General features: G+C 32.7%; 1 protein-coding gene across 3 annotated transcripts in view; it reads right to left on the bottom strand.

The window, feature by feature from the left end:
• The window catches only part of LOC134714845 (DNA polymerase kappa-like), a 38,048-nt gene that overhangs the window by 20,527 nt on the left and 2,939 nt on the right, over window positions 1–14,582 (bottom strand). For 2 of the 3 annotated variants that reach the window (XM_063576477.1, XM_063576478.1), the window contains exons 1-3: window positions 7,891–8,009; window positions 1,611–1,737; window positions 835–1,026 (exon numbers count right to left, since the gene is read on the bottom strand). In XM_063576477.1, the coding sequence (XP_063432547.1) occupies window positions 835–1,026; window positions 1,611–1,737 (319 nt within the window). In that variant the 5' untranslated portion in view covers window positions 7,891–8,009. Of the gene's footprint in view, window positions 1–834; window positions 1,027–1,610; window positions 1,738–7,890; window positions 8,010–14,582 lie in introns of those variants that run through there. The other variant, XM_063576480.1, reaches the window with a different exon arrangement.

The following is a 14,582-nucleotide window of genomic DNA, read 5'->3' as shown; positions in this document are numbered from 1 at the left end:
CCTTACATTTGAGGGAATTATTTTTATTTTTCTTTAAAAAAAAAAACCACAATGTCAGACTGCTGATATATAAAGCAAAGGATAGTTTTCGGAGAAACACAATACATTTGAATTTATCAATAAAAAGTAAGAATTTAATGTTGAATGGTCTGAAAATACAGAGTTTTATATTTATCAAAAAGGGGATTTTTATAATATTGTGTTGTTTTTTAAAATTAAAAAATCTAAAGATATATAAGTATTAAATTTTACCTGAAGCAGAATAAAAACAATTTATCCATCACAAACTATGTCAGTGCTATTTCATTTCATCCATTGAAATGATCATTACCTATGTTAACTTTTATATTTAGTTCATTATAAAAAGTGAACTCTTATTTAGGTTTCAATATAACAATGGGAAAGGATAATTTTGTAAGGTCACTCGAAAGTGTGAATATGTTCTAAATTGGTCAGACAATACTTGGTCATGTTTTATGAAGATTTAAGCCCTCGGCTTCGCCTTGGGCTTAAATCTTCATAAAACATGACCAAGTATAGTCTAACCTATAAATAAAACATCAAGGGTGTGTAAAACCCAGATAGGGTATGCAGGTCACAACACTTGATTAGTGCTCACTGTTACTAACCAATGCAATTATTGATTTTTTCTGAACAGTGAAAATTAAGATCAGTTTTATTGTTTTATCCAGTATTGTCAATTATAAAGTTACTTTTACATAATTGTTTTCTAAACTTAAAAACCACGAAAATTAATCCCCACGAACTTACTTTTGGATGCAAAACCATGAAATTTTAACCCCACGAAAATTAATGTTTATACAGTATATATACCTTTTGATGCTTCAAGGATGACTTGATTGATCTTTTCTTTGTCCAATCCATCCATGCCAGCTTTGTTATCATTTAATCTCATACGATTCATAAGACCAGAATTTTCTGAGGCCTTGCTGTCACTTTCTGAAAAGTTTTGGTTGTCTTCTACCTGATTTTTTTGTATTGGCTGCATTTTCACTTTATCTTTGCCTAAATTAAAATAGGCAATAGTCATGGTGCCATTTATAAATAAAATAAATTTCCTGTGAAGTGTGCAAAGGTCAAATTGTAATACTTTTACATTTAAAGTTAGCCCTGACTTTTTAAATCTCCAAAATACAAAGTATTGAACAAAAAAATTTGCTTCCTATTAAACAAAAAGAACTTTTTTTTCACTTAAAACATAACAGATTCTTTGAACAGATCAGAAAGTGATATCAATTTAATGTCTAAATGCTATTTGGTTACTGTGGATTTATTGTTATTCATGGGATACCAATTTTCATGTAATTTTTGGTACAGGTCTGTTAACTACAAATTTAACTACCGGCGGTATTATCGTATTTATAATCTTTTTTGCAAACTTTGGTGAAACCACAGAATCCAATATTCTCCAAAATATATATATTCTTTATTCACTAAAAATAAATGAATCCACAGTATTGGTGTCTTGTGTTGCTGTCTAATCGATGTTGATCTCCTTTCTGCTTTCATTCAAATTGACTGTGCATATTCATAAGGCTACCAAATTCTTATAGAAATTTTCATTTTGTACATGGGAAATATGTACCCACCTGTGACATTCAGAACAGATCCTATTGCATCCATCTTATTTTTGTTTGGACTTTTATCATAAGGATCCGCCCACTTGGTGTCTTCCCAGTCTTCATCATTATCCTCTTGTGAATCAATATCACTCATCTGAAAAATTCAATTAACAGGCAGTTAAAGCACATGTAAGTCAAACGCATAAGAGATCATTTGGACAGTAAAAAGACCTTTTGCAACTTTCAAACAGATATTTACCTATCAATATGATGCAACCTAGAACATAAGATTCCTCTTTTTAAGTCTGCAGATGGTGATAAAAAAAACCTCACAGGAGTTTCATTTACACAGTTTAAATCACTTCTTGTTGTCCAGATATTAATTGTCCATCTATTGTCCTGTTTATCAACACAATTCACTACAATTATTAAAATAGGGGAACATTTTACCAAAGTCATTATGACAAGGTACACAGAATTATTTTGAACGGAGTTTTACTGTGTGTATTGCTGTGTGTTTCTTTATTCTACATTGGCTTGAGGTATAGCAGGTGGATTGAGATCGTATTAAACATGATAAACCTCACCTCATGTGCATCTATCCCAAGGATATTCTTGTATATGTTTTTTAATTTTAGTTCATTTAAATTGTTTGGGGTTTAGTATGATGTTCAACTTTAGTAGGTTTATTTTATTTACTCTTTATACAGCTGTTCAATAACATTGGTAACATTTTGTGCTGGGAACCATATTTAGAGTTAAGCCTTGATTTCAATTGATTCCATTTGTTTGAGTGAAAGATTTTAACTGATTTAGTCATTAAAAACGCGCTGATTTAGGCTTAAATATATATGAAAAATCTGTCAAATATGCCAAAAATCGTCACTTTTCAAACGGTGTTTGTCAAAAATGAACGAGGCTTCATCCATGTTCATCCTCAACCTTTATATATATGTTTTGTATTATCATCAAATACAACTAACATTTCAATATTATGAATGAACACAAATGCTGTCACTTTCATTTCAGACAGAAACCGTCTTAAAATTAACCAAAATGCTAAAAGGAGTAGGTCCGGTAAGGACAGATTTTGGCCTCAAATTTTGGGTTCATCTGACGAAACATTTTGACCACATTTTACACACTTAAGTGTCTATTTGATTTGATTCAATAAGTTTATGTGAAAGATTTTAACTGATTCAGTCATTAAATACGACCTGATTCAAGCTAAAATATGAAAAATCTACCAAATATACCGAAAAATGTCACTTTTCAGATGGTTTTTGTCAAAAATGAAAGTGGCTGCATCCGTGTTCATCCTCAACCTTTATATATGTTATGTATTATCATCAAATACAACTTACTTTTCAATATTAAGGATGAACACGAATGGGGCCACTTTCGTTTTAAACGGAAACCGGCTGAAATTTAACTAAAATGCTAGAATTGTGAAGATTTCAGTAGATTAGCAGGACTTAATGGAGCTAGTTCCCGATATATGTGCATTGTATTGTCAAAAACAGCCCATATCTATGTAGCAGAAGCATTCTACTGTCCAATATATAACTTATAGTTTACATTTTAACAATTTTATAAAACTGCTATATTTCGGGGCCAAAAAGGGGTCTTACTGAACCTACTCCTTTTGAAGATTTCAGTAATTTAGCATGACTGAATGTTGCTAGAAAGCAATATTTGTGCATTGTATTGTCAACCAGATGCTCCGCAGGGCGCAGCTTTATATGACCGCAGAGGTTGAACCCTGAACGGTTGGGGCAAGTATGGACACACCATTCAAGCTGGATTCAGCTCTAAATTTGGATTGTGATTAAATAGATGACACAGCATAGGTTTCTGACACAGAATGAATGTGGTCTATTGCACTTAAAATTTGTGTTTTGCCTTTGAGCAATTCACTATGCTGTTTAATATTAATCCTCTCAAAAAAATGCTTGAAGAAATTTTCTTTTTATTTATGAAATCTGAAATAAGAAAAATGCCCCCCCCCCAAATTTTTTTTTTCACATCCCCCTTTCCCTTTTTCCATAGCTGATCTCAATTCAAATTTCTAATGGAGTTTGCAACAATAACTACTCATTTAAATACAGCATAAAATATAAAAATGTAAAAAAAGTGCTTGTTATCACTGAATGGTAAAGATTGTTTTAATTTATCAGTTGGAAGTAAAAGTGAATTTACATTGTATATTGTATAAAACAATGATTTAAGTTGATTCAACTACTATTCTGGACAAAGAAAGATAACTCCAATTGAAAATTTCTTGCTATTGCACAATATTGTGCAATTAGATATTTCTTGCTATTGTGCAATACTGTGCAATTGTAAATATTTGCTATTGCACAATACTGTGCAATGAATATTTCTTGCTATTGCTGAATACTGTGCAACTGAAAATTTCTTGCTATTTAATGAATGGCTATCATTTATTTTGAATTTATTGAACCATAAAATTAATTTTTGGCTCTTCACATTGAATGATCCGCGAAGCAGATTATGTAAAATGTGAAGAGTCAAAAATTAATTTTATGATTCAATAAATTCAAAATAAATTATTGCCATTCATTATAAATAAATTTCTATCAAAAATAAGGCTCAAAGAACATTTTATGTTATTTATATTAACAAAAACAACGTACACACATGTTGGCGTATGAATATACAACGTCAGAGTGGGCGTGTCGCCATAAAAATTGACAACATTGAAAATAAAAGTAATACTTTTAACCAATCAGAAGACAGTAAATACACCAATTTTATTTATTGCACAATACTTAAGTTTAATAATTTTGGATCCTGATTTGGACAAACTTAAAAACTGGGCCCATAATCAAAAATCTTAAGTACATGTTTAGATTCACTATATCAAAGAAGCCCAAGAATTCAATTTTTGTTAAAAATTAAACTTAGTTTGATTTTGGACCCTTTGGACTTTAATGTAGACCAATTTGAAAACGGGACCAAAAATTAAGAATCTTGGCATATCAAAGAACCCTAATTATTCAATTTTTGATGAAATCAAACAAAGTTTTTTTTTGGAACCTGATTTGGACCAACTTGAAAACTGGGCCCATAATAAAAAATCTAAGTACATTTTTAGATTCAGCATATCAAAGAACCCCAATGGCTCAATTTTTGTTAAAATCAAACTAAGTTTAATTTTGGACCCTATGAAACTTAATGTATACCAATTTGAAAACGGGACCAAAAATTAAGAATCTACATACACCATAAGATTCAGCATATCAAAGAACCCCAATTATTCATTTTTTGATAAAATCAAACAAAGTTTAATTTTGGACCCTTTGGGCTTCTTATTCCTTAACTGTTGGGACCAAAACTCCCAAAATCAATCCCAACCTTTCTTTAATGGACATAAACCTTGTGTTTAAATTTCATAGATTTCTATTTACTTATACTAAAGAAATGGTGCGAAAACCAAGAAAAATGCTTATTTGGGCCCCTTTTTGGCCCTTAGTACCTAAACTGTTGGGACCTCAACTCCCAAAATCAATCCCAACCTTCCTTTTGTGGTCATAAACCTTGTGTTTAAATTTCATTGATTTCTATTTTCTTATTTCAAAGTTATTGTGCGAAAACCAAGAATAATGCTTACTTGGGCCCTTTTTTGGCCCCTAATTCCTAAACTGTTGGAACAAAAACTCCCAAAATCAATCCCAACCTTCCTTTTTCGGTCATAAACATTGTGTAAAAATTTCATAGATTTCTATTCACTTTTAGAAACTAAAGTTATAGTGCAAAAACCAAGAAAATGCTTATTTAGGTCCTTTTTGGCCCCTAATTCCTAAAATGTTGGGACCAAAACTCCAAATATCATTCCCAACCTTCCTTTTGTGATCATAAACCTTGTGTTTAAATTTCATAGATTTCTATTCATTTTTACTAAAGTTAGAGTGCGAAAACTAAAAGTAATCGGACGATGACGCCAAAGTGATACCAATATACAACCAATTTTTTTTTTAATTATTGCGGTCGTTTAAAAACAGCTCATATTTATGTGGCAGAAGCATTTTACCAAAATAAAGCTTACTGAACCTACTCCTTTCTTTAAAAGAGCAAGCAGTTTATGAAGAAGTAAGGAAGCAGAAATGAATCATACCCACTGACTAGGAGGTAAATGAAAATTTGATGAATCAGTTTTGGGATTCTCTCAAGAATTCACATAAAAAAAATGTTTAGATGTGAGATACTTTCTCTCTATACAATATATCAGTGACTGCTGTGGATAGTAAACTTGGATCAGAATTGACAGTAAACAGCAAATACAAGTTATTGGTAGTATATTCATTTGTTCTCATTATACAGAAAAAAGTAAAAATAATTAAAATTTGTAGAAGATTTTTTTAAAAACAAATTTTGGAAAAATGGAGGTTGTCCTGTCCCCAAGAATCTATAGCAGTAATACTTGTTAATATTATAGTGTTATTAACTGGCTGTTTCTGTATTGGCACTGGTATAGATTCAAGGTTTGTTGTATTGGCCTCGAGACCCGTAGGGTCGAGGGCCAATACAGCTGACCGAGAATCTATACCAGTGCCAATACAGAAACAGCCAGTTCATAACACTTTTATTAAATGATAACAAGAGAATTAAAAACCGGAAGTGAACGTCCTGTATTAGCCCATGGGCCAATACAGCTTTTTTCCCGCTTTTTTCTGTATTGGCCCTGTTTTTTCTGTTTCAAAACTTTAAGACGTTACAAAACATTGCACATCATTTAACCTGTTTATTTTATGACTTTAATTTAAAAAATATTATACAAATGTTTTTATGCATAACGATACTTCCAAAGTTAAGTAATGGCGTAAGAAAATTGAAAACCGGAAGTGAACGTGGCTAATACAGCTTTTTTCCCCGCTTTTTTCTGTATTGGCCCTGTTCGAAGAGCAATATTAAATCTTGATTTATATCGACAGTGGAACGTTTTTAGTATTGCACATGCTGATTTATACGTATTAGGGCTTATTTGCTCATATCATTTAATAAATGTTGATATTGGGTCTTCCCATGGATACAACCAACAAGTGCCTGTGCTTTAAAAATTTGCTCATTTGTTATGATGAGGGTGGTAAAGGGTTATTTTCTTCCTATGATTGCTCACAGGAGTTTGAAATCCTATCAAGAGAAGCTCTACTGTGATAGTTGACTTTGGTAAATTTTGACCCCCTTATTGATAGGATTTCAAACTCCTGTGGATCGGTGTATTTTATTTCATGTTCGACATGTTTTTCCTTTTTAATTTGACGTTCAGTCGTGCAAGACGAGTGCCTCTTTCAACGTGTTCTGCTTATTTAATTGTATGTGCATCTTGATTTTCAAAGTCTTATTTTGACTGCTTGGTATTTTTCAAATAAAATTCAAACACTTGGCAGGGATCGTCAAGAAATCATTTTTTAAAGCTGTAAGCCAATTATATCATAAATGTGCGGTAGGTCTTTTCACCACCGAACACCACCGCACACCGTCGAACACCACCGAACACCCCAAAAGTTTATTATTTTGACTTTTATCGTTATTAATGGTACTTAAATATAATATTCAAGTTATTAATTCAACAAATTAGAAGACTAAGAGTCCAAATATCTACCGATAACAGAAAAGAAGAGTCTATAACACCCCTCTTTTTGAACTCTGCAGACCCTCATGGACACCTCAAATATATGTTTTTCCATATTTTTTTTAAATAGTTGTACCAATAATAAGAAAAGAGACAAATATCAAAATATAACCCATGCACAGAGAACGAGGATACTTGAATTGTTTACTATTTATGAAAATACTTGAATTTTATTACACACATGTATAATGTTATCCGGAAAGTGATAAATCCGGAGACGTTTTTCCTTATATTGATTATCGATTTTAACATAAAAATGATGCCCATCAAAATCTAAAAATTGATTATATTATATGTAATTTAATTTATTTTATCGTTTTATTGTATAATATCACAGTTTTTCTTAGTGGTTGTTGGTTTTTGGGGTGTTCGGTGGTGTGCGGTGGTGTTCGGTGGTGAAAAGACCCACCCATAAATGTGTATACTTAATCGGGAATATTAAGTAAAACTAAGAGTTAATATGTAAAAGAAGACAGTGACTCAGTCACAAAAGGTTCATATAAAAGTATTTATTTATCGTGCAACGTTCATTACAGATATTATTTCACGTTCACGTTGTTTTTTTTTCGTGTCTGCACCCCCCTTTACCACCCTCTATGATGAACGTTGTACTTTTAACATTCAAAATTTAATAAAGGGTTCGCCGTTTACCACTGCGATGCACTTGCTGTATTGGAAAGTTGCTGTTGTTGAGGATAGTAGACCAGTGACTGCAATGTTTACCACATTAATTTTTTTTTGGCTGAGTTAACAATTCCCGCAATTTTTTACCAAAGAGTAACAGAAAGGGAAGTAACTATCCCACACGTTCTGTTCTGGTATGTACAATGCACCTCCGTTTATATTAGGAGCACTCCACTAACCAGGATGAAATTTTTTGTCCTGCATTTTTTTTAGCTGTAATCTCTGTCCTGCCTTTTTATTTTTCACTCTTTTCGGTCCTGCCTTTTTTTTTTTTCTAGTTTATCCTGACTTTTTTTTTTACCTAAATTGTTGTCCTGACGGCTTTTTTTTTGCAAGTGTCTCATCCTGCCTTTTTTCACTCAAAACTCCTGTCCTGACATTTTTTTCAAATTTCATCCTAGACCCCCATAAAAATCAAATGGTGGCTCCCTTAGTTGAAATGATAGGACTTTTTTCGACTGGGAACTCACTTTTGTCCAATGACTGTAGTTAAAGTTTTCGAAATTTTCCGGCCATTATCTAACTGATTTCGTTACGTGAGAATCGAGTAAGCACTCAACAATCAAACCCCCTCTCCCCCCCTCATATTCCCACACTTTTCACTTTTCCAAAATAAATGCTTTCTGTCAAGATATGGTTACAATCTCAATTCATTCATATTTCATGGAGTTTGCAACCACAATAACCCTTTCAAATACATTGTCTTTAAATGTGATTGAATTACATCCCTTACACTGCTATTAAATTGTCTTTATAATTGTATTGTTTGTCCACCTTTTTGCCCAAAAATTCCTAAATGGTTTGAGCCATACCCACCCCCCTTTCCCACAGTCATTCTTAACCATTCCTTTGTGGTATGGGAACTGGTGGCATAACACAAGTCAGTATTGTCTGGATTCTACTAAAATATAAAAAAGAAGATTTGGTATGATTGCCAATGAGACAACTCTCCACAATAGACCAAAATAACACAGAAATTAAAAACTATATGTCACCCTGAGGCCTTCAACAATGAGCAAAGCCCATTACGCATAGTCGGCTATAAAAGGCCCCGAAATGACAACGTAAAACAATTCAAACGAGAAAACTAATGGCCTAATTTATGTACAAAAATTGAACGAAAAACAAATCAACGCAGCGAGAAAATCCCGAACCCGGAGGCGTACTTCAGCCAGTCACTATACACAAATGTGTTCAAGTTTAGTGATAATGGAGACCATACAAATTCCCATAAGCAATCCCAACCTTCCTTCGCGGTTATATAACTTGCGTATAAATTTCATAGATTTCTATTTACTAAAGTTAATGACCGGAAACAAACTGTATTCGGACGACGACAACGTGATACCAATATACGACCACAAATTATTTTTTCGTCGTATAAATATTGCTTATTTTTTTGTTTCCCGAAGGTTCTCTAACTTTATGTTGTCTCATTCAAATGGTAACATGTTTGCGTTTTGGTGGCATCACTTTAATTGTTCTAGAGTTATGCCCCTTTACAAATGGAAAAAAAATGCAGATTTTTTTGTTTTGTTTAAGCAAACTTTATGATAAAATTGAGAATGGAAATGGAGAATGTGTCAAAGAGACAACAACCCGACCGTAGACAAAAACAACAACAGAAGGTCACCAACAGGTCTTCAATGTAGCGAACAATTCCCGCACCCGGAGGCGTCCTTCAGCTGACCCCTAAACAAATATATACTAGTTCAGTGATAATGAACGCCATACTAATTTTCAAATTGTACACAAGAAACTAAAATTGAAACAATACAAGACTAACAAAGGCCAGAGGCTCCTTACTTGGGACAGGCACAAAAATGCGGCGGGGTTAATCATGTTTGTGAGATCTCAACCCTCCCCCTATACCTCTAGCCAATGTAGAAAAGTAAACGCATAACAATACGCACATTAACATTCAGTTCAAGAGAAGTCCAAGTCTGATGTCAGAAGATGTCACCAAAGAAAATAAACAAAATGACAATATTAATGCAGAAATAACAACAGACTACTAGGAGTTAACTGACATGCCAGCCCCAGACTTCAATTAAACTGACTGAAAGATTATGATTTCATCATATGAACATCAGGCACAATCCTTTCCGTTAGGAGTTTAGTATCATACCATCATAACATATATGAGAAGAACATAACCCGTGGCATACCAACAACTGGTTTTTGGATAAATTTGTTTAGTTCCGACGCAAAGACCCTATAAGTGAATCAATATTAACGCCAAAATATACAATCTTTAATGACCTGACAACAGTATCGTAACTATATCCCTTCTTATTAAGTCTATTCAAAGGTTTTGTTAGTTTTTGAGGTGAATACTGACACCTTTGTGCTTTATAAAGAATATTTCCATAAAAAATTGTAAGTGAAATACCTGAACGTATTAGAAGTCTGCATAAGTTGAGCTATATTTACGAACGATGTCCTTATACCGATGATAAAATTTAGTAAATGTGTTGACTAGTTTGTGATATCGAAAACCCTGGTGTAATAATTTTCAGTAATAAATAAATTTCTCCCGTTAAAATCTAAAACATTGTTATATACACGAGCGAATCGTACAAGTTGAGATATATAAACACCGTAAGATGGTGACAAGGGAACGTCACCATCTAATAATGGATAATTAACGATAGGAAATGAAAAATCATCTCTTTTATCATAAATTTTATTATTCAGCTTTCCGTTAGTGATATATAGATATCAAGATCGAGAAAAGGGCAGTGGTCATTGTTAGTATTAGCTTTATTTAAAGTAAGTTCAACAGGATAAATTTCTTTAATATACATACTGAAGTCGTCATTATTGAGAGCCAAAATATCATCCAAATATCTAAAAGTATTATTAAATTTGTGTATCAGATGTTGTTTCGATGGGTCTTTGCTTATTTTTGTCATAAACTGTAACTCATAGCAATACAAAAACAGGTCCGCAGTAAGTGGTGCACAGTTAGTCCACATTAGAATTCCGATAACCTGACGATATACGGAATCCCCAAAGCGAACAAAAATGGACACAGATGATGATCCTGCTTGGATATAGCCAAACCTGTCAGATAATTGATAATCTTAATTGCAAATTTTATCCGTAATATATGAATTAACTTTTGACTGAAATGCTCATTGTCCAGTTGCAAATATATTTTTTTTTCAATCGGTCATTGTCGTTGTGAAAATATGATAGGTAATTAAAGTTCGTGTTGCAAAGCCGAAGTTTAACGATTGTCACCTGTTTGTCAACAATCGACAAAAATCAACAAAAAAGCATGGAAATTGAGCACGTGTTTAACATGTAAATTCAGATACTAATTTATTTTAAGGACATCCATGCGTATTGTGATCACCGGGTTTTTACGAGATGGGTCACACTGAGGTCACATTGCACACGGAATATATGTCGGGGGAATTGCTTCTTTTACAGGAAGCAATTAAAATACAGAATATGAATAAATTAAAGAATTTTCTTTAAAAAAAAAGTATATGTACATAAGTTTTATAATGAAAACTATCCATTGAGTTATAAAAAAACATATGCATTATTTTTTTGGATTTGAGGTTTATTATGGCTTTAAATGTAAAATTTTAAACCATTCTACTTACTAATGAATCCGCACTGGGATTTCAAAGACGCACTTAAAACAAAATTGTAACAGCGGGACACCCGTAAAATGACTTTATAGGCATCGAAATGAGCAAAGTTTTTCATTAAAAAATTGACAAGCACAAAATCATCTATGTTATTGATTTCTATGGTTTATTTCCTTTCGAATGATATGCATAACATGGATAAATATTGTATAGGATAAGAGCTTGAATTTGAATAATCCGCCTTCTAACCAACATTTCCAAAGGGACACAAAAATCCTTGTGTAGACATATCATATACGTTCAGGTATTTCACATCGAATCATTTATGGTAATATTCTCCCATCATTGTAAATATAACGGAATTTGATGAGACTGTCATCAAAGTGAGAGGGTTAGCGCTAGAGAACCAGGTTTAATCCACCAGTTTCTATATTTGAAAATGCCTGTACAAAGTCATGAATATGACAGTTCTTGTCCATTCGTTTTTGATGCGTTATGTATTTTAATTTTGCCATCATGTCATTATGGACTTTCCGAATTTATATTCCTCTAAGTTCATTATTTTTGAGATTTTACTTTTTACAAAGCACAAAACAGTCGACATTCACACCAAAAGCCAACCAAACCTTTAAACGGACTTATTTAGAAGGGGTATAGTTACGATATACTGTTTTCAGCTTATTAAAGATGACATATCTTGGTCTTAATATTGATTCACGTATAGGGTATTTGCATCGGAATTAAACACACTTATTCTAAAACTAGTTGTTGACTGGATACGGGTTATTTTCTTCTAATATATTTTATGATGGTATGATATCAAACCACTAACGGGAGGGATTGTGCTTTATTTTCATACAATGAAGACACAATCTGTCAATCAATTTAATTGAGGTCTGGAGCTGGCATGACATTTAACATGTATAACTGTTAGTAGTCCTTTCTAAATTAATATATTATTGAAATTTTGCTTAGTTGCTTTAGTTACCTATTCCTGACCTCGGACTGGAACTTAATTTAAACCGAGTATTACAGTATGTATTGGTGTGTGTTTGTTTTTCTACCATTGGCTAGAGGTAAAGGAGGGTTGAAATCTCACAAAATATGTTTAACCCCGCTGCATTTTCATGCGTGTTTCAAGTCAGGAGCCTCTAGCCTTTGCTATTCTTGTATGGTTTTTAATTTTATTTCATTTATATGTTTTTGAGTTAGTATGGTCTCCATTATCACTGAACTTGTACACATTTGTGTATAGTGGCTGGCTGAAGCTTTGAAACTTTGGTAGGAATGTTGACGCTTTGACACATTTCCCATTTCCATTCTCAATATCGAATGAGTTAGGAAAGGTATATCCCATATGCAAACTATATGTAATAGTAGTATACTCATATTTATACTTTTGACTCGAAATTGACATGAGTGGTCCTCTCATTATCACTGACAATCCAAGATAATGAGACGAATCTAATTTTGAAAGTATAAATCCACCCCAACTTAGCAACAATACTATATGTTGTTTCAGTTAAATCGATGTATGACTATTGATCATTGGTATACTACTATTGCATATAGTTTGCATATGGGATATACCTTTCCTAACTCATTCGATATTCAAGAGCTTGCAGCTCAGAAGTTCATTCAACGTCAGCAGTGTCTGAGCAGAAAGTTGGTGAGCCAAGGTTATGTCAAAGAAAGTCTAGTCGACTCTTTTCCTTTAAATTACGATTGAAAGATATGAAGACCTTTTTGGTAAATATTTCGAATCAACTTTACAAATTATGTATCATAGTCTTGAAGTAAAGATTCTAGGTACTGAAGTTGTTTATCATCCTAATTATGTGTCACTATTATTTTTATATGTCCTCGTACATTCATAACCCTTACTACTTAGTCTATTTTTTTGTAATATACTTTTGTCATAGCTCGGTACTTAAACATCCCGCTAATATGTTATTGTACTATGGTTAATTTTGTATTTTTGTCTTCCGTTTTTTGCTTATGTACTTTGTCTAAAGATTATCTTTATGCCATATTGTTGTCTTAGTTGAAATAGAGATTTGCTGTTTAAGTTTATATTACCATGTTGACTGCTGTACCACAATTTTTGTCATTTATACCACTTATGTCTGTTTGTTTTGCTCAGTCATTGTTGTCAGCATAATGGAATTCCATATATAAGTGAGAGATGTTTAGCTAGCTATAAAACCAGGTTTAATTCGCCATTTCTACATAATGAAATGTCTGTACCTATAGTCGGGGATATGACCGTTGTTTACTATTCGTTTAGTTTAATGTTAAACGAAGCATATTATAGTTTGTTGATAATACTATGTTTCCGAGGTTGATTGCCCCATCAGTTCTCATTACCAAGAACAGCACATTTTTGTCATTTATTATACCCCCGCTTTAAAAAAAAAAAGGGGGGCTACTGGTTTATCTCTGTCTGTCAGTCCGTCCCATGAATATTTTTCGTCGTATTTTTCTCAGGACTACAATACAAGGATTTCTGAAATTTGGTTTCTGGGTTTATCTAAGTCAGCTATACCGTGTGATGCGTTTTCAGATTGATCACTTGACAACTTCCTGTTTACCGAACACTTGCATGAATTTTCACATGATAGCCAAGTTGAAAATTTTCGTCACATTTTTCTCAGGAACTACAATACAAGGATTTCTGAAATTTGGTTTCAGGATTTATATAAGTTAGCTATACCGTGTGATGCGTTTTCAGATTCATCACTCGACAACTTCCTGTTTACCGAACATTTGCATATTTTTACACTATTAATATTATCCACTTGCGGCGGGGGTATCATCAGTGAGCAGTAGCTCGCAGTTACTTGTTTTAATTATTCATTTCTGTGGCTTTTGTTTTCCTTTTTATTGCTTTTTTTTAGAACTCCCACATCTGATTCCGATTGCAAAACTTCCACCTCATTACTGTGAGTTAGGATATGTTGATTACAAGAATACTTAATTTCGCAAATTTTAATTTAGTTTGTCGGTTAAAAGTATATATCAAATGAAATATCCAAATAGAGAACTTTTCATAAT

The sequence above is a fragment of the Mytilus trossulus genome, chromosome 4 (genome assembly GCF_036588685.1).
Source record: "Mytilus trossulus isolate FHL-02 chromosome 4, PNRI_Mtr1.1.1.hap1, whole genome shotgun sequence".
NCBI classification, from domain to species: domain Eukaryota; kingdom Metazoa; phylum Mollusca; class Bivalvia; order Mytilida; family Mytilidae; genus Mytilus; species Mytilus trossulus.
This window is presented reverse-complemented; position numbering and strand designations above follow the sequence as displayed.